Source organism: Acipenser ruthenus, chromosome 28 (genome assembly GCF_902713425.1).
Source record: "Acipenser ruthenus chromosome 28, fAciRut3.2 maternal haplotype, whole genome shotgun sequence".
Taxonomy (NCBI): domain Eukaryota; kingdom Metazoa; phylum Chordata; class Actinopteri; order Acipenseriformes; family Acipenseridae; genus Acipenser; species Acipenser ruthenus.
In genome coordinates, this window is record NC_081216.1 from 20,736,999 (window position 1) to 20,759,358 (window position 22,360).

Consider the following 22,360-nt stretch of genomic DNA (forward strand, 5'->3'; position numbering starts at 1 on the left):
GCTACACTCTCCAGTGTGCAATGAGTGTGCAAGGGTGAACGTCAACCTGAGGTGGGGTGGAAGGAAAAGAACATAGGAAATCGACCTGGTTAGTAAAGCAAATGCCTGAAAATTGGTTTTATCTATCCAAATGGGTACACTGTATAGAGCTAAGTGGCACAGCTGGAATACATAAAATAAGATGAAGAGCAGAAAACATTCAAATTTCAGATAAAGTCCTGGAAAAATTCAGTGTTTCGTTAAGAAATAATGTATAATTTTTTAGGAGAGGTCTCATGATGGTGCCAGATCGATACAGGTCAAGGGCAATATACCTCAGCTCTAACCAGCAGGGACTACATTTGATGGTGTGAGTCACAAATAAATTTGCCGCAGTGTGATGGTTTGAACAAGGTTGAGATCAGGGATGAGTCAAACAGCTACCAGAAGAGGCTTTCAATCACAAATGAAATGGGCTGGAAGTTTCACCATCCTTGACAGCCCCACTTCCAGCCCCTCTCCCGCCTCCTAATGGAGAAATCGTCTAAATTAATGATTTTCCCTGTCTTGCCAAGTCTCACTGTATTCTTCGCACTCAGACAAATAATTACTGGTTGATTTTTTCGGGGGATAAGACCACGAAAGGATTGTGGTTAATAATCTTTTAATGGAAACAGCTGAATGCTGTATGGATTATGTGATAGGATGAGAGAATCTCACTTTCTATAGTCTCTTATATTTCACACTTCTTGGTGTGTCAGATGGCAACTCCCACCATGCTGAAATATGAAAATGAGACACCTGAAACAAATTGATTAACACTGGCTAAACAGCACGAATTGTTCTCTTTGCCAAACTCGTCATGTCTCACACAAATGGTGCATAACTGTTGCATGACTGCTAAAGTACAATGTCTTCTTATTTCACGACCATGGAAAACTTTTAACAGGCGAGAGCTGGCAAGGCACACATTTCCCTACCGTTCCTAATTTTTTAGCTCATGAATGCTAATAGTCTTTGAGCTTCCGAAGAGACTTCTTGTTATCTGGTCTGTGTTTTTTGATTCTAGAACAATCATGTGAGACTTTGACCTTTGAGAACCTACAAGGATTCACCTAGTAAGGTTAAAGCTGGCGAGAGACAAGAGATAAAACTGAAGGAATCTCGTTTTCAATATTGGACTTGAATATTAAAATATAATAACATCATAATAGTGTAAAAAGCCAATGGAACTTTTTTTTTTTTTTTTTTTTTAATTACAGCATTTGAAGCACTGTAAATTAGCTTTTTTAAAATGAAAGCGCTGGTATCTGCTACATAGCTATTAACTAATGGTGGCACTTGCTCTTCATTTTTATGTGAGCTGTGTTTTGGCATCCTTTTCTCAACTAGTCCTGCCCTTGTCCAATATCATAGCCATATATATGGCCCATCAGTACAATCTGTACTCGTTTACTTTACAATATCTAATGAGCAATACTGTGACAGAGACAGAATGATTCTTGGTGATAAATCTCCCTCCCGACCTGTGAAGGCGCTGTGTAAAGAGAACAGAGTGCCCTGGACTGGATAGCCAGACAATTCATTCCCAGGATTAGACGGAAGTCGTGATCTAGATGGGGGGCGGAGCTATGATACACTAAATCATCGAACCGGAAGGGAAACGACGTGGCAGCCGCGGATTGGAGGAGCGATTGCACTAGTTAACCAAGGGGTCATGATTGACGGTACAAAAGGGGGCATAGCAAACTGTTCCTTGTTATGGTTAAATGCTATGGAGATTTGTATTGTAATCATGAGTGTTTTGTTAATTTGACGTGCCTAAAAACTGTTTGTTTATTGTTGTATTTTAAAGGACAAAACTTAACTGCTTTGTGTCGTTGCCTTGACACTGTTATAAGAAGACCCATTCAAATCCCCAAATAACCTCTCCCTGCTCACGAGAGAAAGAAAACAAGGATGAAGCTTCTCTTACACAAATGGATGTGATGAATGACCAGCTAATAAATTACAAAGCGCTGCTACCAAGATCACATCAGATACACTTGGGGAAACTGCAGTGCATACTGAGTGTTGATCAGGGTCATCTCAACTTGATTTAATGTCAGGGAACTAAAAACTGTTGCTTAAGAGCAGCGAGCCAAGAGAGAATATAACAAACTGTTGGAGATTAACTTTTCGAATAATATTTGTATATAGTTTGATAAATACGCTGATCATTCATGCAGAACTGCATTGCACATCCCTATAATGATGCTAATACAGCTTTCTGTCTCAACAGTTGTATTCTATTTCCTAATAGCTCAGTACAACACTTTAATGATCAAACGTACATGCCGAGCAGCAGCCCTTTATATATCACTTGCACAGCTCTGCTGGGGCTCCGTGTAAACCATCCCATAAAACAGATGAGACCATATATTTAGACACCCTGCAGATCTATTAAAAGGTGGGGAGGGATATATTAACTAATAACTTATTTATGCACTGCACACACATCCCAAAAGATAAAAAAAACCAGCAAATTTCTAGAGATCCACATACTGATAACCTATAGGCTCATTTATATACAAGTGTTTGTTTCTTGCCCAGGGGTACATCAGTTCAATGACCTGCATTCCCTTCTCTTGAGTCTGCTGCAGCAGGAACCTGACTTATTTAAAACTGCTCTGGTATTTAGGGTGTCAATCTCATAAAGTATAGATAGATAACAAATATCATGTTTGCTCGTTGAGCAGAGAGGTTCCCAGGGCAGTAACATACCAGAACAGTTGTTAGCGTTGCAGATTGTAAAGGAAAAGTCATATCCTGTAATGCACCCGCAAATCATATAGAAGATTTATCTGGGGTGTGGGGCTCCCAATACACAATTATACAGATCAGAAACAGACAGCAGCCCAGGTTGGCACACCCCATCAACTCCTGCTGCTGCCTGAAAGAAAAGAAAGTCTTCCAAGAGGCTATGTAGACTTACAGCTATGGCCATAGCTGTACAGTGCAAACCACATTAGATGTGCTTTTCTGTGACAGAAAGAAAATGCCAGCACTGCATCTGAATGGCTCAAAAATAATAACTACCTTTGGGCTCTTGGAAACAAGAGTTTTCATCTAATTGTTTTATCCATATAAAACCGTAGTTTCTATTTCTATTTCAGTATCCTGAGTTCAATACAACCCCAAAACACCTTTACCACTTATAGTGTTATACTGTAATCTGTTTTTCCAGCGCTTATTCTACAGCCAACCAGAAGAACGTTTTAAGTACATGGTTTAAATGCAGGACAGGACAGCGCCTGTGTAAATGCTGTGTCTGCTGTTTTTGCTGGAAGGTTGCAGCTCCCTTTATGACCCGAGGTGGTAATCCCAGAAAACTGTAGCCTGCCACCTGCCAGTCTTCATTACACTGCTGTGAGTTTGAGCGGCATGGCTTTATAACCCCACTGAATATAACACAGCAAGATTACCCAAACATCAGCACAGCACAGCACAGCACAGCACAAGAGCAAAATGAAACTCTGCTGCTGCCATACAAAGGATTATAATCAGCATCATTATTTCCCCCGTTTACTAATACTAAAAGAAACTTAGTTAATTTAATGAATAATGTTTTGACTTGAATGTTTTTTTTCACTTTGCAAAGAAAAACAAAACAAAAACACTCCCAATCTAATCTGTGTTGACAGTTCATCTTGTCCATAATGCACCCTGCCTTAAAAAATCTTGACAACTGATTCAATAGCTTTTAACTATGGTCTGCCCATAGCCATATTGAATGATATTTGGGTGACAGACTAATTATAATGGAAGTTAATAAGGAAATCAAATTATTCAAATACAATGGGGTTACACTGCTTTGCAAATTACAGTAAATTAAAAAACCTGACTGTTCTGGACAACAGTATTAATTTGACTGCATTCCAGGCAGGTTCTGTTGAAAACTAGGTTCTAGTTTTCATCTGCTGGCAGTTAATGGTTATTTTGTCCTCCATCAGATGCAGTAATTGACACAAACTGTAACAGTTAAGATATTAGGAGCTATAAACCATTCATCTGCTTCCAAGGGCCTGGTACACATGCCAACATTTAACAGGAATCAGGGGGATTAAGACTTTCCTACTGATGGTGGACAAATTGACAAATTGGAATATTAGGGCTGAATTCTCACTGTTTAAAAAAAAGGATAACTTTGTTTCTCTTGTCCATAGCAAACAGTGCTGGACAAAGTGGTAGCTGCAAATGTTTTGTACGGGTTTGACCACATGTTGTAACATGAATAATAAAATGAAAATCTGTGGTGAGTGTGGACTGCAGCAGACACCCATCACTTGGGACGAGTCCACGCTAGTAAGTGTATATTAATCAAGTTTCAGTAAGGGACGGTTCAAATCAGGCACTATAAATCTTCTTGAGAAGTCAGAAGTAAAGGCGTGCAGTCCAGAGACAGACCTACCCTGCTGGCCTTTGCACCCGAGGCATCGCTGACTGATAGGCCTTGTCATGATAGCTATTGTAAGTCGCATTTTTATTTCTACCAGAACAGTCTGCGAATGCCTTCTAATAACACCTGAAGTAAAGTCATCAATCAGACTGAAACTAGGGCCTTCACAGGAGTGTGTTTCGCCCATCAACTGGTCAGACAACTTGCACGATCTATTAGCCATCCTGAGTAGCCAAAGTGTCCTCCCTGGGGTGAGTAATTAAAACAAGGTCAAGGCATGTCAATAAATACAGTGGAAAGCTTCAGGAATCTGCTGCAAGCTAACCTTTACCTGCTGCTGAATCCATTTCCAGTACTGCTGAAGGTAAAGAAAACCATGGAGAAATGTCACGCAGCTGCCTTGTGGTACATTTTAAATCACATGTAACCTTAACTGTACAGTGCTGTGCAGGCTTAAGCCCGCCGCACACAGCACGACTCATCTCATCTGAGTATACACAGATTCTGCGATCACCTGTGCTCAGTTTTGGTTTGACGTCACAACTGAGTTTTTCCCGACTGGGCGTCCAAACTGTTAAGACTGAATTACTGACCACAACTAGATACTGGTGATTACTATGTATCCAAATTTAATTAATACTGCCCTGTACACATTTTTGTAATAACTTAGCCCAACATAGCGACCCTCATATTATGCATGGCATCGTATGCTGATTAGACGGCAGAGACAGCGCCACGAGGCAACCAAAAAGAAACGCTTAGTCTATTAATTTAGCTATTGACCATACTGATATGGTCAATAGCCAAATACTGGAGAAATTATATTACGGGAGCTGTCCGGGAGAAGGGGTCAAATTACGGGAGTCTCCCATGAAATACGGGAGAGTTGACAGCTGTGGATGAGATGAGTCGGGACGGCTTGAGTCGGGCTATGTGCGGCGGGCTTTACAAATCTGTATCTATTTTAAGATGATTATGTAATCAGATCTACAGACTGTGAACACTGAACTTTCAGCAACTGATGGATTCTCCTACATCTTTTGTTTAAAGAAACCACCAATTCTAAAACACAAAAGGTCTCAAATACTGTAAATTTTTACTCTTAATTCGCCTGGTGTGTTCTCTGCCTGCGAGCAGAATTTTTTTTTTGTAAACTACGGTCTATTGGGAATATCAGATTCACACATTTCAACGTATTCCGACACCTTATTTAATGTATTTTGAGTGTTGTTCTTCGTAGCATCATCTGAATTCTGTTGTTTTTAACCAGGACATCAGTGGCTACTGCACTACTTTATATAATATAGATATATGCAAACCAAGCAGTTCATTTGTAACTGCTTTCACAAGCTTCTGTCAAAAGCCCTCCTGGGAATAAGCGAAAACTATGCATGCTGTTAATTTGATCTGTACTCAATCTAAAACTCCAGGAAAATCCACTCTTTGAATCGCATCTGTTGTAGAGAGAATGATATCTTTTTAACTCATTAAATTAGGGTCAGAGACTTGCATGCACTGGATGTTTGATTCTCACAACCTTGATTCACAAAAGCACTGTGATTTTCAGCCCCACACAATATATACACAGACGATACGTGAAACCTGTGCATGTGCTTTGAACATTATTCTAGGAAGGGAGCACAGTATGGTTGTCCTGCTGTTTCTCCTTGGCCCACTTTGGGAGTTCAGGTCTGGACCATACCTATACTCTTACAAGCAAAAGTTATTGATCTTTAATGAGGAATCCACATGGCACCTAGCTGAGATCTTAAAGCTAATTCAACTTGGGAACTAAAGCAGAATTTGACACCCATTCTTTCCTATGCGTCCTGTATCCTCTGTCCAGTCAAAGGTATCTTAATTTCAGATGGGATTCTAATACAATTGCACTGGCCATGAATGTATTCTAGTAAAGTCTGGGAAACTAAACGATCTACAAAAAAATAATAAGAGGTAATGAAAAGTTACCAGTGTTTCCTTCGGTGGATGTAACTGTATTGGATACTCCATGGATATTATAAAATTAGACTTCACAAAAAGTTTATTGGTCACGGTGCCTGTCAGAGAGCTGCCACTCAGCTATTTTTTTTTATAAAATACCAATGGACATTTTAATTATAAAAATGTCAGTAGCTACTAATGTAATTCAGCACCAACTTCAGCACTGTGAACTCTCCAAAAACATCAGGAACAGAAAAAAGAACTAAAGGGTGCAACCTTTAATCATTAATACAGTAAGCCATACAAAATCTGTGATGCTGAAGCGTAGACTGCTTGCCTTTGTTTTTTCTTCTCGCTACATCTTTTCAAGCTGGCTTTAACACACCACTCTGCTTGGACAAAAAAACCTTTGTTGCTATTCCAATTAGATGACTAGTAAAGTATTTGTGGTACACCCAGCATATGTTGTGCACTGCAGCACCACTAAAGGATCTTTGAGTGCAGAGACTCTGTTAGACTTATTGGTATACCTCCCTTTATGAAAGAGTTTGATGGACTCCAGGGACTAGCTTAATAACTCAATGGAGCAAACACACTCAATTTCTTATGACAGAAACTTAATAACTGGCCTTTAAGTCCTTATGACAGCCATGCTTTCAAGCACTTTTTCAGAAGATAACGGATCTTGTGCATGCACTATTTATAAGGATCAAAACAATAAGACAAAGGTAACACACATGCAAGTTTCGATGATATCCTGAAGAAACTGTGCTGTAAGAACTGAATGCTGGCATACTTGTGGATTAATGGACAGAACAGGCGCCTCCACTTTAGTCTCGTCACATATGAGACAAAAACACCTAGTCCGACCCGCACCCAATACATTATCAAGAAACACCTATCCCATCACCCCTTTAGCTAAGAAACAAAATCCCTGCACACAGTGCAAACCAGTGTTAGTCCTTGGAAGGAGGTTATGCAGAAAATACTTTTTTATGGTAAGCTATATGCTACAGTGAGAGTATTTCATGCAAGAAGCTCACATTGTTGATAGATGCAGGACTCAGCTGGTTTGAGGATTTGACTGTATATTTGGAATCATAAGAATGTTGTATCTGCTCCAATAAAAAAAAATATACAAGTTTTGCCAAGTTACGTATTTTGCCAACTGCTAAAATTACAAAGGTCAGCACTTCCCGTTTCTTACACCAGTTCAGTACAATGACTTTTTTGTTTTCAAGGTCTTAAATTGGTGCCACGATACCCAACAGAATATCTGGGCATTATCAAATTACTAAACCCCGTTGAAGCCGGCTGATATTGAGCAACATACTGTACAATCCCGAGCCAGGCACATGTCTATCTGTGGAGTGAGTGGCAGTCTGGTTCTTTAAGATCGCTATCTACTCATTCTACAATGATTACATGAATCCAGATCTTAAAACATGCTGGTAGTCTAGTGTTTAAGATTAGTTCTAATCCAGGTTTGTGAAACAGATGTAACCCTACATTGTGGTAAAGGTATATAAAACAAGGTCAAGTTGGTCAGTACTTCATCTGACCACTGATGAAGGCATAACCAGGGGGGTATATATTTTTTTTAATAGTTTTACCCAAATGTTTTTTTTTTTTTTTTTTTACTTTAATATAAGTTACTTATTGTTATAAGAGATGTCATCTCATGCATGTTGGGTTACAGGACCACAAAGCAAAGCGGAGTTGCTCAAAACTACTTTTGCTCATGAACATAAAAAGTGTTTTGTTCATTTAATTATAGAACTCTGCTGTGCGTTCTGTGCATGGAATGACGTGTTCACAAGAGAAGACTGTACTGGAATTTTGATACATTTCTCCTGTGAAGATTTATACATTTATTAAAAAAAAAATGTATAGAAACTCCAACCAGACAGTGCTCCCACAGATTCCAACAGTCACCTTGTACACTGAGATTACTCCCCGAAATTGCTCAGATTACTCACTATCAATTATGCCCAATACAATTTTCCTTTTTAGATTTGAATCGCACCTGTCACATGTTTTATGTGCCTGACATTATTACTTGGTCAGCTGCTACAATAATCTTGAGAGGTTTGACATATGAACTTTTTTTATACCCAACTTTCAAAGACTTGTTTGTTTGCAAGGCTCAATTGATTTTCTTAATAGATATTTCATTGTGTTTTATTTTCCTTTATGTATTTATTTATTTTTGCACTTAAACCGTCACACTTGATAGTCTGTAGTGCCTCTTCTTTATGCCTGTGGTCCTTAAAGACATAATGAAATCATTTTAATTTTAAAAGGGCTTTCTGTCTAATTAAACCTTAAGATTGTAAGTACTACTCCAATTGCTTTGTGTAATAATTGCAGTGTCAAAGGTTCAGAGCACTTAATGAAAACATTTTCATCAAGACAGACATGAGAGCTTTTTTCACCCCAGAATAACCTGTCTTGTCTAATACATTTGTGGATACCTGGATAAACCAATGTGTGTATCTGTAACATTATAAACACAAATAGCTTTAGCTGAGGAACAGTGCATACAATACATAACAAGCTCAATTATGTTTAGCTATGCTTTTATCAGAGGCACACTACTATCATGATTTGTACAATGCTCTACCACGTTTACAGTGTGTTTTTTTACTATGCTTTACCAAAAGAGGCGTCTTCCCTTTCCAATTAAACCCTCTTAACAAAATAGCCATGCTTAAAATTCCAACAGAGGACCAAGAGATATAGACGAACAGTAGCAACGTGATACAGGAGTTTAAATACTAGTACTAGTGTTGCATTGTACTGTATTTCCCATAGACTTCTACAACCTCGATGACTGCCAAATAACAAATCACATTTATGTAGCCCCTTCCCGTGATAATAAAAACAAATAAAAAAAAGGTTACAAGTGTAAGCATATTAAAACTTCTATATCATCACGTTTTCAACAGCAGGACACATGTTGATTTGTTGGGCTGTAGATTTTTAGTAGCCAGTGCTAGCACATTCCTCATCCAACGTCGGACCCTGAAAATACTCATTGTTTTAGTTTTAGTTCAAACACGGAACATAAATGGAAAAATCCAGCCAATGTGGCACAACTTTACCATAGCTTTCAGTGGAATGTATGCTAACCAGCGAGTTTAAGGCGGTACTGTATTCCCAAATTATTTGCAACTGGTTAAAAAATCTAAACATAGTCAAACATGCTTTGCGTCTTTAATATGGTTTTAAACTGGTAACTGTAACCCCATTTTTATCGGTAAACGGTGACTGTATTTGTGTAGTGCTGATATCCTGCCTTGAACACTGCAGCATGATGCACCCTAAACCTGAAATATCTGTACTTCTGCAAACGTCAGTGAGATGCAATATTTAAGCCTGTAGGAAGCAGATCTGTTAACTATTGTTTCAAACAGTACTGGTTACTTTCATCTTGTTCGCTTTCCATTCTTTCCCACAATGTACGCCTTTTAACGACACAGTGAGACACGCGGGGCAGGTTTAAGAACAGCAAGTTCTTCAAATACTTTATACAAGCCGACTTTGCGCCAAATCAGGCCTATGCAAAACAGTTAAAAATATGAAATTATTATACCGCCGTCAACACGTAGAATTTTGACGCATGCCACGCAGCTAACTATATTTTTTCTCTTAATCCAGATTTGTATTCAGACCTAAATATAGTACTTCCTGAGAGTTAAAAATATAATCGTATGGTGTGAAGTTTGTATCATGTTACAACCGTATGTCAACAAATAGAGAGTTCAAAGCAGCCCTAGTTTTCAATGTTGATTATAAAAACACAAATGACTGCTTCTATTGTTTCTATACTCATATATATATATATATATATATATATATATATATATATATATATATATATATATATATATATATATATATATATATATAAATAAAAATCCGTGGTGTAAATATGTAATGATCCTTTACTATTTACACAACACATATAATATTATTAAACTGTATTTCCTTCATTATTAATGGTTAACCAACTAATCCTGACCCTAACCCTAATCATTACTAGCAGTTTTTAATAGGCAACACCATGTTCCTACACAGACAGATTTTTGGTGATGCACAAAAGGGAATAATTGCTTTCGTGTGTGTGTGTATGTGTGTGTGTGTAGAGAGAGAGAGAGGGAGAGAGACAGATATATTTAAAAACAAATTGCTTTCTTTGTTGTCTGTAGATAAGCAATGCTTTGTGGAGGATTGGTCTGGTACTGTTGCTATAGTTCAAGACTTATATCCGATTACAACAGCATCATTGCATCACGGTGCTTTGCAAATGCGCTGCGTTTCCAAAACCTTATTTTACTCCAGCAAACAGTATGATTTGGATGTATAATGCTGAACGCTATTTCATCTAAGATAACAGCTAATTGCTATGCACCAAGATACCACTGATTACTTATCAATGCATCCGTTATTTGATTGATCGCAATCTTGAGATTGTTCAGACATGATGAAAGGATGCAATACGATACCTTGTATGTGTTGACTGACTACATTCTCCAGCCGATCCAGTCTTTCTATAATCCTCAAAGTTTCCCCTTTGTTGTCTTCCTCTAACTTTTTCTCTGGCACCGGTTCTTGCACTTTGACATACACATTGGCGACGTAGTTAGTAACCCATCCCACGTAAAGCAAGCACACGATATTGGTCATACCACTCAAGATCACACAAGTAGACACCACCGTTTTGGTCTTTCTGGTGCAAGCCATCCTGAGATCCCTCCATATAGACTTCAGAGCTTGGTACCAAGAATAGAAGTGCCCTGTAAATAATCCCCACTCCTGGTAGCTCTGTCAGTAAATTTCCATTCAGGCAGGTAAATTCCTTACAAGGATATTTGAGAGCTCTCCGATTTGACCGACCAGAACCAGACGGAGCTCTATGCAGGGTGGAGCGTGGAGGAGAGCAACACCAACGCTCGATTCTTTTGAAACGAAGCGGAGAACATGCACGGGGAAATCAGTACGTGCAAAGTCCTGGAAACTTTCCTCCCGCTATCTCCGCTCTTGCGCCCTTTTCCTTGCAATCACCTCCAGCTTGAACTAGATAGCTTTACAGCGTTCAGAGGGACCCATGTAGCGCAGGTCTGATGGCCAATGAGACGCAGAGCAGAGTTGAAAATTTCATATTCAGTTACGCGCTACTCCAATGAGGACGGAGAAGGGCGTGTGTTTGTACTGCCTGTGCTAAAGCTAGCAAAGAAACTGTGTATCAGTCTCTCTGTTATAGCTACAGTTCTGTTAAAGTTGCGTGTTGACTGAGTGCATGTTTATCATGCCGTGTCGACTTTGCAGGAAGAACATGAAAATGTTTTAATTTTTTGATTGACATAGGATTAATAAAAATAAGTAAATAAATAAATAAATAATAATAATTCACAAAGATTTTCTTCCCTAAATGGACCCCTGCTCCTTAAGCCCAGAGTTCGGCAGGTGCTTTTTTCTTTACTTGAAGGAGTGGTGTTGAAGTGCCACAGCACGGCCTATTTTACTGGCAGGGTTTTAGAGAAAGTCGTTTATTTAAAGCGTCAATAAGGCAGATGTTTTCTTTCGGTTCCTTTAAATCCTTCTGTTTTTTCACCTCAGGTTAACAGTTCATGTCGTTTCAGACTCGCTCAATCACCATCAATATGTCCATTGGCAGGCTGCCACAGGACGTTCATTATTATTGGTATGCTAATGGAATTGACTGGCTGTGTTGTGTCGTTGCTCTGTTGCATGTTTTGGATGAACAAGTGGGCATTCATTAATAACTAAAACATATGCAATTAAGAATGATGATGTACATCTTACAGCTTCAGTAAAGGCAAAGCGCAGTTCTGTTTTTAATCTGCAATGAAATAATAAATGTGTGCCGCACAGGAAAGTAAAGGTCTAAACTGGAAACTGTCTGAAAATCTGAAGCACAGATCTTTAATTGTGTCAAATAGCGCCTGTGACTGCTGGCTCTGTCGACCTTTGCCTCGCTGGAATCATGTGCATCCTTATTGTTATAGAACGAAGTAGTGTAAGTGTTATAAACAAATAAAGACTTGCATAATGTGCCGTGACTGTTCTTAGTTTGCTGTTGTAAATGTAAGTGTTTTTAAATTGCTTTTCGAATACTGAGCTATACGTCCTAGCCACTTTTTTTTTTGTTCAGTCGTAGTATAGGCTACATTGTGGAAATGTATTCATAATTACAATCATATATAATTTTATATTTCATTAATGTTTCTCTTTAGAAATAGCTTAGAAAAGTTTCATGAAAATTTAAATGTATTTTATTGATGAGTTAAATAAATTTTGGATATGTCATATTTAAAACGAGAGTAAATGTAAGATTCATATATATATTTGATTCGTATTCATATTAACACGTTCTTGAATATATATAAAAATTTGTGCACAAGCTGGCATAAAAAATAAAAAAATAAATTAAAAGTAGTTTCAAACACTCCTTATTAGAAATGACTATTATGAAAACGTATCATTTAAAATGTTTTGTAAAGTACAGAAGTATTTTACTGTTACTGTCAAAGGTCATGGGTGCAAGTGTTTCAAAACATTCCATGTGGATATCACTCTGGAGCATTGCATGATGCACAAAATTATTAAACACATGTTAAACATAATTTCTCACAAGACAGAGCTTCTCCTTTTGTCACCTTAATTTGTTATTTCTCTGTGTGTGTATATATATATATATATATATATATATATATATATATATATATATATATATATATATATATATATATATATATATATATATATATATATATATATATATATATATATATATATATATATATATATATATATATATATATATATATATAAAGAAACACAATTGTGTAGTCTAGCTGGAGAAATAAAAATAAAAGATGATTTGATTGTGCTTATATCTGCTATGGCAGTGAAAAAAGCAATAAGACTTAATATTACATTATTTTTTTTTCTTTGGCATAGTCCATATATTTAGAACAGAATTGCTTCAGACAGTAGTGCCACTTTCATTTATATTGGTTGGCCTGTTATATTTAAAGTTCCGACTTGCTCCCTCTATCAGGATTTGTTGCTCTTTTATGGTTGGGAAAATGAGCTGAGAAAAAAAAACTAAAATTAAAAACCTCTGGCTATGTTTACAACGACTTCTGGCACCAATAACGGAACATTCTTATTCTAGAATGTTAATGTCATCATACCATCATTATTGTATAGTTTTCTAGATTTTGGAAATACACATTCCAAGCATGGAATGTCTGGAAAGGGCAAGCCCGTGCTAATTTGGTATAATTAATGTAATCTCATGTGAAGAAATGCTTATCGCACAGCTTCAGAAAGAAATAATGCAAGGGTCAATGAAACTGGTATAAAAAAGAAAGCGCCAACCAGTTATAGTGCTTCCCTGCGATTGTCAGAAGTACATTCTTAGAAATGTAACAACAAACTTCCCTGAAGAATCTCAAAACAAGTTAATCTGTTCATACTGTACATTTATTTTACAGTATAAAGTGGAGATATACACACCTCCAGACTGATAAAAAAAACCCACTGAAATCTCAGCAGCAAGTTGAACTCTCTGTGCAGCTCAATCAATGAAGCCTGACCTTATGGTCTTTGAGACCACAACACCCTGCATATATTTTGTGTTATAAACATAGTCCATTTGTACTAGATATGTGAGGTAAACGCACAGAAGAGATACTCTTCAACAGGAATCAAAATGAAGCAATTGTAATTCCTGTGGCCAGACAAGTAAAAAATTTTTTTTGGTATTTTGTTAATGCACATGCCCTCCCCTCTGAAGGCCTGGGTTCCAGTCTGGTTTAGGTCTCAAGCAGTGCTGAACACAGTTAATAACAGCGATGAGCAGGTTAAGGATTAGGTGGTCCGCTCATTCTCGCTGAGCTGTATGGAATCTTGCATGATATGACTCCCAACTAGTGAATGCAGATTATTATTGTCATTCTGGAAGATTCAGGAAGATTCCAAGTTCCGGCAGTGTTTCCATTATTAGTACTCCAGCAGAATCTGGAAATCATGCCCAGCCATCCATCACACCCCTAAGAAGCTTTGATTCCATTGGTGATCAATAGATGTGTTGATATAACACTAGTTATATCTATTGAGAAAATGGCCATGCTTTTCACTGCAGTATTGCTTCCCATCTGTCTCCTTCAGAGGTATTCAATTACATACAGTAATAACAAAGGGGACTAGTTCACATCTTTCTGACTTTGAGGAATCAGCCAATAAAATATTTTTTAGTATATATTTTTAAAAACCCATTATTGGCCCATTATTGGACAGATGCCCCTGTAATGTATGTTAAGGTTTGTTAAAAACTAGAATTGCAGTTACAGAATAAAATATTACGTATGTTTTTGTTTCTGAATGTTTTTGCCGGAATTGTATTAGTAGATCCCTATTTGGAATCAGAACAGCTAAAAAGAGGGGGCTCCCGAGTGGCGCATCCAGTAAAAATCACTCAAGTAGAGTGCAGGAGGCGCCCTACAGTCTGGACGTCGCCGGTTCAAGTCCAGGCTATTCCTTTGCCGACAATTGGTCGAGCGCCACCTGGGGGGAGGGAGGATAGGTCGGCCAGGGTGTCCTCAGCTCGCCACAGCACCAGCGACCCCTGTGGTCAGGCCGGGCACCTGCAGGCACACGCTTCGGAGGACAGTGTGAGTTCGTCTTCACTAATCCCGAGTCAGCGCAGGGGTGGTAGCGGTGAGCTGACCTAAAAAAATAATTGGATACTACTAAATTGGGAAGAAAATAACAAAAAAAAGAAAAACTAATTGGCGACTACTAAATTATTAAAAAAATAAAAAAAAGAGCTAAAAAGAATAGTGAAACGTTTACAGCAATGAATCATCTTCACAATAAGACTCTGGGTCTGGGATGTTCTAAAACTAAATTATAGAAATAATAGAGTTGGCATAGTAGCGATAGCAATGACAGATGATTGTGAGCAGGGCATTTTCAGCCCCTATAATTAGCTTAGAAGACAAACGGTATGCTTTGACCATCCCAGAATTTCAAGAATGTCATGTTCTCACTGCTGAAAGACAATCCATTATACAGTACCCAGCCAAAAGGTATAAATGTCGCTGTATAGTTTAATGCAATAATAAAATAATAGCTCATTAATGTGCAATGGCACAGAAATGCAATATAAATGTGGAATAAAGTGGTTCATACAGTACATCATTTTCTAAAGTATTGTTTTCCATCTCTACTATTACTAAAACCAATGTAAAAAAAAAAGGAATAATGTGCTAACACATCAATCACAGCACAGATCTAGATTGTTCACTTTCACTCTTACTGAGCTTAGAAATATATCCATGTGCTTAAAATATTAATAAAGATGAGCCCAGGTTTCTCAGGGCATTGGTAATGGCATTTTAAGGGGACAATTGTTCACACGAGAAATGGCTTCTGGTAAACGATGGCGTCTACAGAACAACATGCTCAGGTTAATGGCTTCACCCTGGTGTATCGGCTGGGCTTCGAATTTAGAGGTGATTCTGAGAGCTTGATTGAGGCCACATGAGTGCTTTCAACTGGAAAAAAGCCACCAGGATGACAACTGCAACACAAAATGATACAAAGAGAACTACACAGCAAAGCTAATACATTAGTTCAGATAACTCTGATATTTCCCATCCATACCAGGTTACTCTGTAAGGGACCAAATCACCTGCTTTTCCCCATGTGTGCAGTTAGCTTCTTTTGTGACACTACAGAAGTAGGCAACATGCTGAGTACAAAGCAAATATTTTGGTTTTAGAACATAAGAACATAAGAAAGGTTACAAACGAGAGGAAGCCATTCAGCCCATCTTGCTCATTTGGTTGTTAGTAACTTATTGATCCCAGAATCTCATCAAGCAGCTTCTTGAAAGATCCCAGGGTGTCAGCTTCAACAACATTACTGGGGAGTTGGTTTCCAGACTCCCATAATTATTTGTGTAAAAAAGTGCCTCCTATGTTCTGTTCCTTAATCTAATCTCCATTTGTGACCCCTGTTCCTTGTTTCTTTTTTCAGGTCGGAAAAGTCCCTTGGGTCGACATTGTCAATACCTTTTAGAATTTTGAATGCTTGAATCAGATTGCCGCGTAGTCTTCTTTGTTCTTTTAGCCTGCATATGACATGCCTTTTAAACCAGGAATAATTTTGGTCGCTCTTCTTAGCACTCTTTCTGGAGCAGCAATATCCTTTTTGTTGAGAGGTGACCAAAACTGAACACAATATTCTAGATGAGGGCTTACTAATGCATTTGTGTTCTAAGTATGCCGAAAGATTTGACGCAAGCTAGCAGCTTCACTGTTTTTCTGCCAGTGTCTTACGTGGCATTTTTAGCTCCGACAGCAGAGCTCTGGCTTGTCTGAGGGAATGTCTGATCATGCCAACACTGGACAGCTGAACAGGAGGGAGGAAGTGCAACATTTCACACCACTGCCAACAGAGGGCCCCACCACTCACATCAAAGCAGCAGGCAGTTACGTAATGGATTCAAATTAATAAAACAGTATCTATTCATAAGACCTTATGCTCTAGAAATCGTATGTCTAGTCTTAGATACTCTTTGCAGTTTTCAATTTATAGATCCGCTTGGCACATTTTCTTCATGAGCTGCTAAATCAGAAGTTTACTTCTCAAGCTAATTCACTTTCATCTTACTGAGTCATTGGCATCGTTTCTCTGCTGTGCTGTTTATTGTCAACAGATTATATTAGTGTTATGATTCAAGTTTTTTCCTTGTAATTTTTTTTTGCACATTAGTGCCATCTAGTGCATTTTATAAAATCATAAAAAAGTTTTTTAAATAATATATTCCAGTCACATCCTTTTAACTTTTTTCAGTGCCTCATACCTTATTTTTTATGCATTTACAGTGTTATTTAATTACAACAATAATAACAATATTTATCAGATGATATGCAGAATAGGGACACAGTGTTATTTGCATGGTTATTAGTGTTCTTTAATGGTGAACAAGCCTTTTAACAGAACCTTTTTTTCTTTTTAAATAGACATTTTTATATAAACCTTGTTTTTAAGGAAACCTGTCTCTCTATTTCAAATTGCATCCAAAACACATTGCTTAATCTAAACCATTTGGATCCTGAATTTTCCCCAGGGCCTGGTAAAATGAAGCGAATGACCTTCAATGCTTTTCCTATCCCCTGTCTCCTCTCTTTCCACTGACAACATTACTGTACAAAATCAAAAACTGTGTAGCTTTCTTTTATCCTGAAAACAAAACGCAGATGTGAAAATGCATTTGAGAATAGAATTGTGTTTACTTGAACTACACCCATTAAAAAAGAACAAGGGCATTGATAGCAGACTGTGTGAAGAAAGCATCTATTATTGGCTTCAAGCAGTAAACGGAACAGGCATTTTTAATAAGCATATTACAAGACTGAAGTAGGGAAGATGAGTCACTCTGACATAATCTTCAGGTCAATTGGGAATCTTTGGTCTTGTACAGGGAGCCCATTCAATGCACAATACATTGTTTTTATAATAGAACAATGAAATATATGTTTGTATGTCTGTCAGTGCCATTCGACATCTAAAATGTAAACCTACATAAACAGTGGAAGCTTATTTTTGTCTTTTTAAAACTATACAACAATAGGAAAATCCCTATTGTAGCACAGCCATAACCAACGTGGTAATAACTGGGTAACTGGGTAATGTTTTTTGCTCTTAGATGGTACTGAATCTACTGGTGGAATAAGTGTATAATACATGGAAATGACCTATGCCATGTGTTACCATGTTTTACATCAGGTAACAAAATGCTGTTCACAGTAATTACCATGTAAGAGCATAAGCATGTTACAATTTAATTAAGCAACTATTCGTTACCTTTACTTATATGTTGCTGTTTAGCTAAATTGATCAGCGTTATGGTTTTTCTTATCTAAGCTCAGATATACAGTACGTGCTATGAGACACTGCAACTGTCAAAGATTAATTCTAATTACCATTATGAGCTCAAGAGAATCAGATTTCTGAGCCAGGGTGATAATGTATTCATGCAAATGATAATATAGAATGTAAACTATAAGGTATATTAAGTGACCAGCTCTGTTTGGCTTAAAGTGAACTGTCTTACAAAAGTGCACTGATCGATAGTCTTTGAACAGTGGGGCAGAACATTAGGCACCACATTGTTTTTAAAAATGGTTTGACTTCAATTACTACCAAAGAGACCAGGAGCATCACAGACAATAATGGAACTTTTAATGAGTGTTTTTTCTCTCTTTTTGCCAGGAAGGAAATGGCTTGATTCGGTGTGCGCTATAGAAACATTCTTTGCTATTTCAAACAGCAAGGATTAATGTTCCTGCACTGAAATTCTGATTGACCTCAAAACGAGTGAAGTGACAGATTGGGTTTAGCTGAATCCATTTTTCATAATTAGTACAATCTTCGCTGAGATAACATTCAGCTTGAATCTTAAGTATCCTGAATCACAGTGTTGAACAGGATTTATTAAGCAGCGTGCGTTTTATTTGAACTTACTAGTTCACAGATTCAGGAAGAGTTGACACAACAGTGAACTTCAGATATGACAAGTTTTCATCTGAAACACAGGGCTAGTCATCGCTCTTGTTAGAGTCTCTTAATAAGGCAGTGTTAAAGGCTGGCATTTTCCTTTGGTTTATAAGATGTACAGCAGTATTTCACAATTCAGGGGGCATTAGCCTCTCAATGTTTCAATATTGTGGCTGTAAAGAATTCTCTCACAAGTTTTGTAACTAAATAAAGCACAAGAACAGGGAAAAGGCTCAAATGATACAAATCCGTTTGATAGCAGGCCTTTCTCATAAGCTATTGTCAACTGCAGGACTGACATCACTAAACAGGGTTTTGTAAGCTATGGAAACTAGCAGTTGGAAAAGGGGCTCAAAAAAGTGTACAAGACAGGGAAAAGTATTTTCATATTTTGACATTTGAATGGTGCCAACCACCAGCACACACTGGCAAATCCATACCAGTACCATACTATACCAGTCACAGTGTGCAGCAGGAGCATTGCTGAAGCAGTCAACCATGGCAGCTGTCAAAAGCTAGACTGAAAGTGACAGCTATCCATTTGTGTTCCATTCCACTTCCAACGACCAGCCAACAATCTCACACACAGTTGCTCAGCACCTGATAGTATACTCTTATGACTCTATGGCATCACTGAGATTTTTTGCTGGGGATTGGGGGCCAGGGGAGTCAGGAATGTAAATACATGAAAAATACAATCGTGTCAAATAACCGACTGGAATTTCAGTTGCGTTTCAGATTTTGCTCAGGTAGTCTGTTCACTCCCACACAGATCCTCTGGTATGTGTTTAAATGTTAATGAAAATGAATGGTCTTCCATTTGTTAAATGTTAATGGCTTCTCATATGTGCATTGCCTGTAAAGTTGGCTGTCAGTTTATTGTAACTTTATAGTTGTAAATCATTAGTTTGTTTGGTCTTTTAAACAATATTAAACTAAATAATGTGATGGTATTTTTTTTATTTTTATTAACTCAGTATCAAACACATTCAGAGATTCGGACATGAATTTTGACATGGTCCATTCACAGTTAAACAATACTGAAAATCTTTATTGTACTTTTTTCTTCCTTTTTTTAAAGAATGATTCTTATGACATTTCATTTGGAGCATTAATGAAATTTTGCGCACAGTTGATTATTTCCATTATAGGATTTAATGGAGTAAAATAGACTCTACTTTCAACAGACAGGAAGGGTTTTTGCAGGCACAATGACAGCTTCATGCGCGCACCTTAATATTGACCCCAATATAACCCTTGCCGTTATGTGCATCTCTCAAGGAGCTGCCTGTTTAATGGTTTCACTGGTTAAAAAAGACTTATGCAACATTACATTAAGATTACATTAAGTAAGTTGAATTATTACACACACACTTTTGAAACCAAAGTTTGGTAATGTAGATGGCCTCAGCCCAAAATGAATAGAAATGCCCTGATTAGTTAGAACCGAATTGTGAATCCAACTTGGGACATCAAAGTTGATTAGGTTGGAATTGCAAGTTTCATTTGGAGTGTTGTAGAGTAGTGTTTTGAGTTCTTTTCTCTTGTGTTCAATCCCCCAAGCTCATTTGGTCTACAGAACACACTGGTTTTATAAGCAAATGTGGGTCATCTGCAAGGTGAATTGCATTAAGATTGCACTTGCTGTACCAACATGCTAATGTCAGATGCCAATGAGCAGGAACAACAGGACTGCCACTGACAGGGATTAGAAATGTGTTCTTATATATAATGGCTGGTTGGACTCTGAGTTCTGAAGTCATTCATTTTGAACACATGTATAAGGCATGCATTCGTGCATGAATCAATACTGCTCACAATCCCCTGAAATCATGCCTTATACATGCAGTCAGCATCATTTGTTACAAATAAACATGGAATGAATAAGGGTAATTAAATCCACATGAATTAACAGGGCTGAATTCAAAATGAATTACTTCAGGAAGTGCATAAGATATTCAGGTGTTATTCCTGTGGTATTCAGTCAGAATTCATGAGTTTGCAGCCATTACTTTAAAGCGTTACCATGTAATCTGTTTTGCCACAAATTTCAACCACTTCAAAACACTTCCAATGTGTTGACAAGCAAAGCATCTGGGCCAGTAATCTAAATGTACAAAAAAAACCAAAAAACAGTCCAAAGAAACTCCAGTTCTGTCCTTGCTCCAGCGCTTTCGGAATGCTTACCCAGTATTGTTCAAATCGGGCTGACCCTTACATGATTGATCCATTTGTTATTGCCAATTATATTGATCTCAAAGCATGTGTTTGGGTTGGTACTTACAATATAACTAATTAATAGCCTTTGACACCCTGCCTCCCACACACCTCCCAAGCACACATGCAATTATTTTGCACTTTTTAAGCAAGACTACATGACTTGAATATTATTTTGAAAACGATACAGAAGATATTAGCTAACTAGGGCGTGTAGTATACATATTTCACACTGGGTGTCCAGCAAAAACAGCCGCTTAATACTGTATGGTAACGCTCAAGGAAGCAATGGTCCTGTAAATGGCACCACACCAAGCTACTCATGGCTCCACATTGAAGGGCTATGCACACCTGACGCGAATGAAGAGAGCGAGCGAATAAAAAAGAATTAAAACTACTGATTTAAATGGAGCAATGCACACCGCAACGAAGCGAGCGACTTTAGAAATCAATTTGTTTTATTTGTATTATTCGCACCTTGAGCTATTCGCGTCGCAATAACGGTAAGGCTTATCAAATCAAAACCGATTCTCATTTGCGTACAAGAAACACAGGCTTGTGCAGTAATTCCAATAGATATCAGATTCACTTAAAATTTCGACATTTATTTATAGTAATCAAAATAACTACACAGAAGGAAAATGTTGAACCGGCTCCTAAAACCGTTTACAGTTTATGAAGTAAATGCGACTGTACCAATAATATGGCAAGCAGCAGGAACGCAATAGTTTTTCCTTAGACACCGCTGCCATCTAATGGCTGAAAACTGCACTACAGCAGTCTACACATAAACATGCACAAAACGCACGCGCGAGCGCGCACACATTCAAAATGCTTTGGAAGATAAAAACAACCCCTATGTGTTATGCAACATTAAACAAATGTGTTAATTAAAATGAAACCCAGTTTCATAGAGGATATTATCATATCGTTAGTGTGGTTTAAATCGCATGCTCCTGTACTGTAGTCCTCTTTATACCATAGACTACCATACTATTCTCCTTCTACCTGCTTATCTATACTTTAGAATAATACTTGTACTGTTATGTACACCATTATATGCTAAAAGCAAAGAAATGCAGTATCGCAGTACACCATGGGTAAGAGCTTGCACTTATATTTGAAAAAAACGCGGTAATACCTGTGTGGGGGGAACAGAAAATGTCCATCCGCAAATAAGGGGAC

General features: G+C 37.7%; 1 protein-coding gene across 1 annotated transcript in view; it reads right to left on the reverse strand.

The window, feature by feature from the left end:
- Positions 1 to 11,519, reverse strand: part of LOC117434442 (polypeptide N-acetylgalactosaminyltransferase 18-like) — a 90,920-nt gene extending 79,401 nt beyond the window's left edge. The window contains exon 1 of the mRNA XM_034056988.3: positions 10,867 to 11,519. Coding sequence (XP_033912879.1) covers positions 10,867 to 11,104 — 238 coding nt within the window. The 5' untranslated portion in view covers positions 11,105 to 11,519. The remainder of the gene's footprint in view (positions 1 to 10,866) is intronic.
- Positions 11,520 to 22,360: the final 10,841 nt, after the last annotated feature.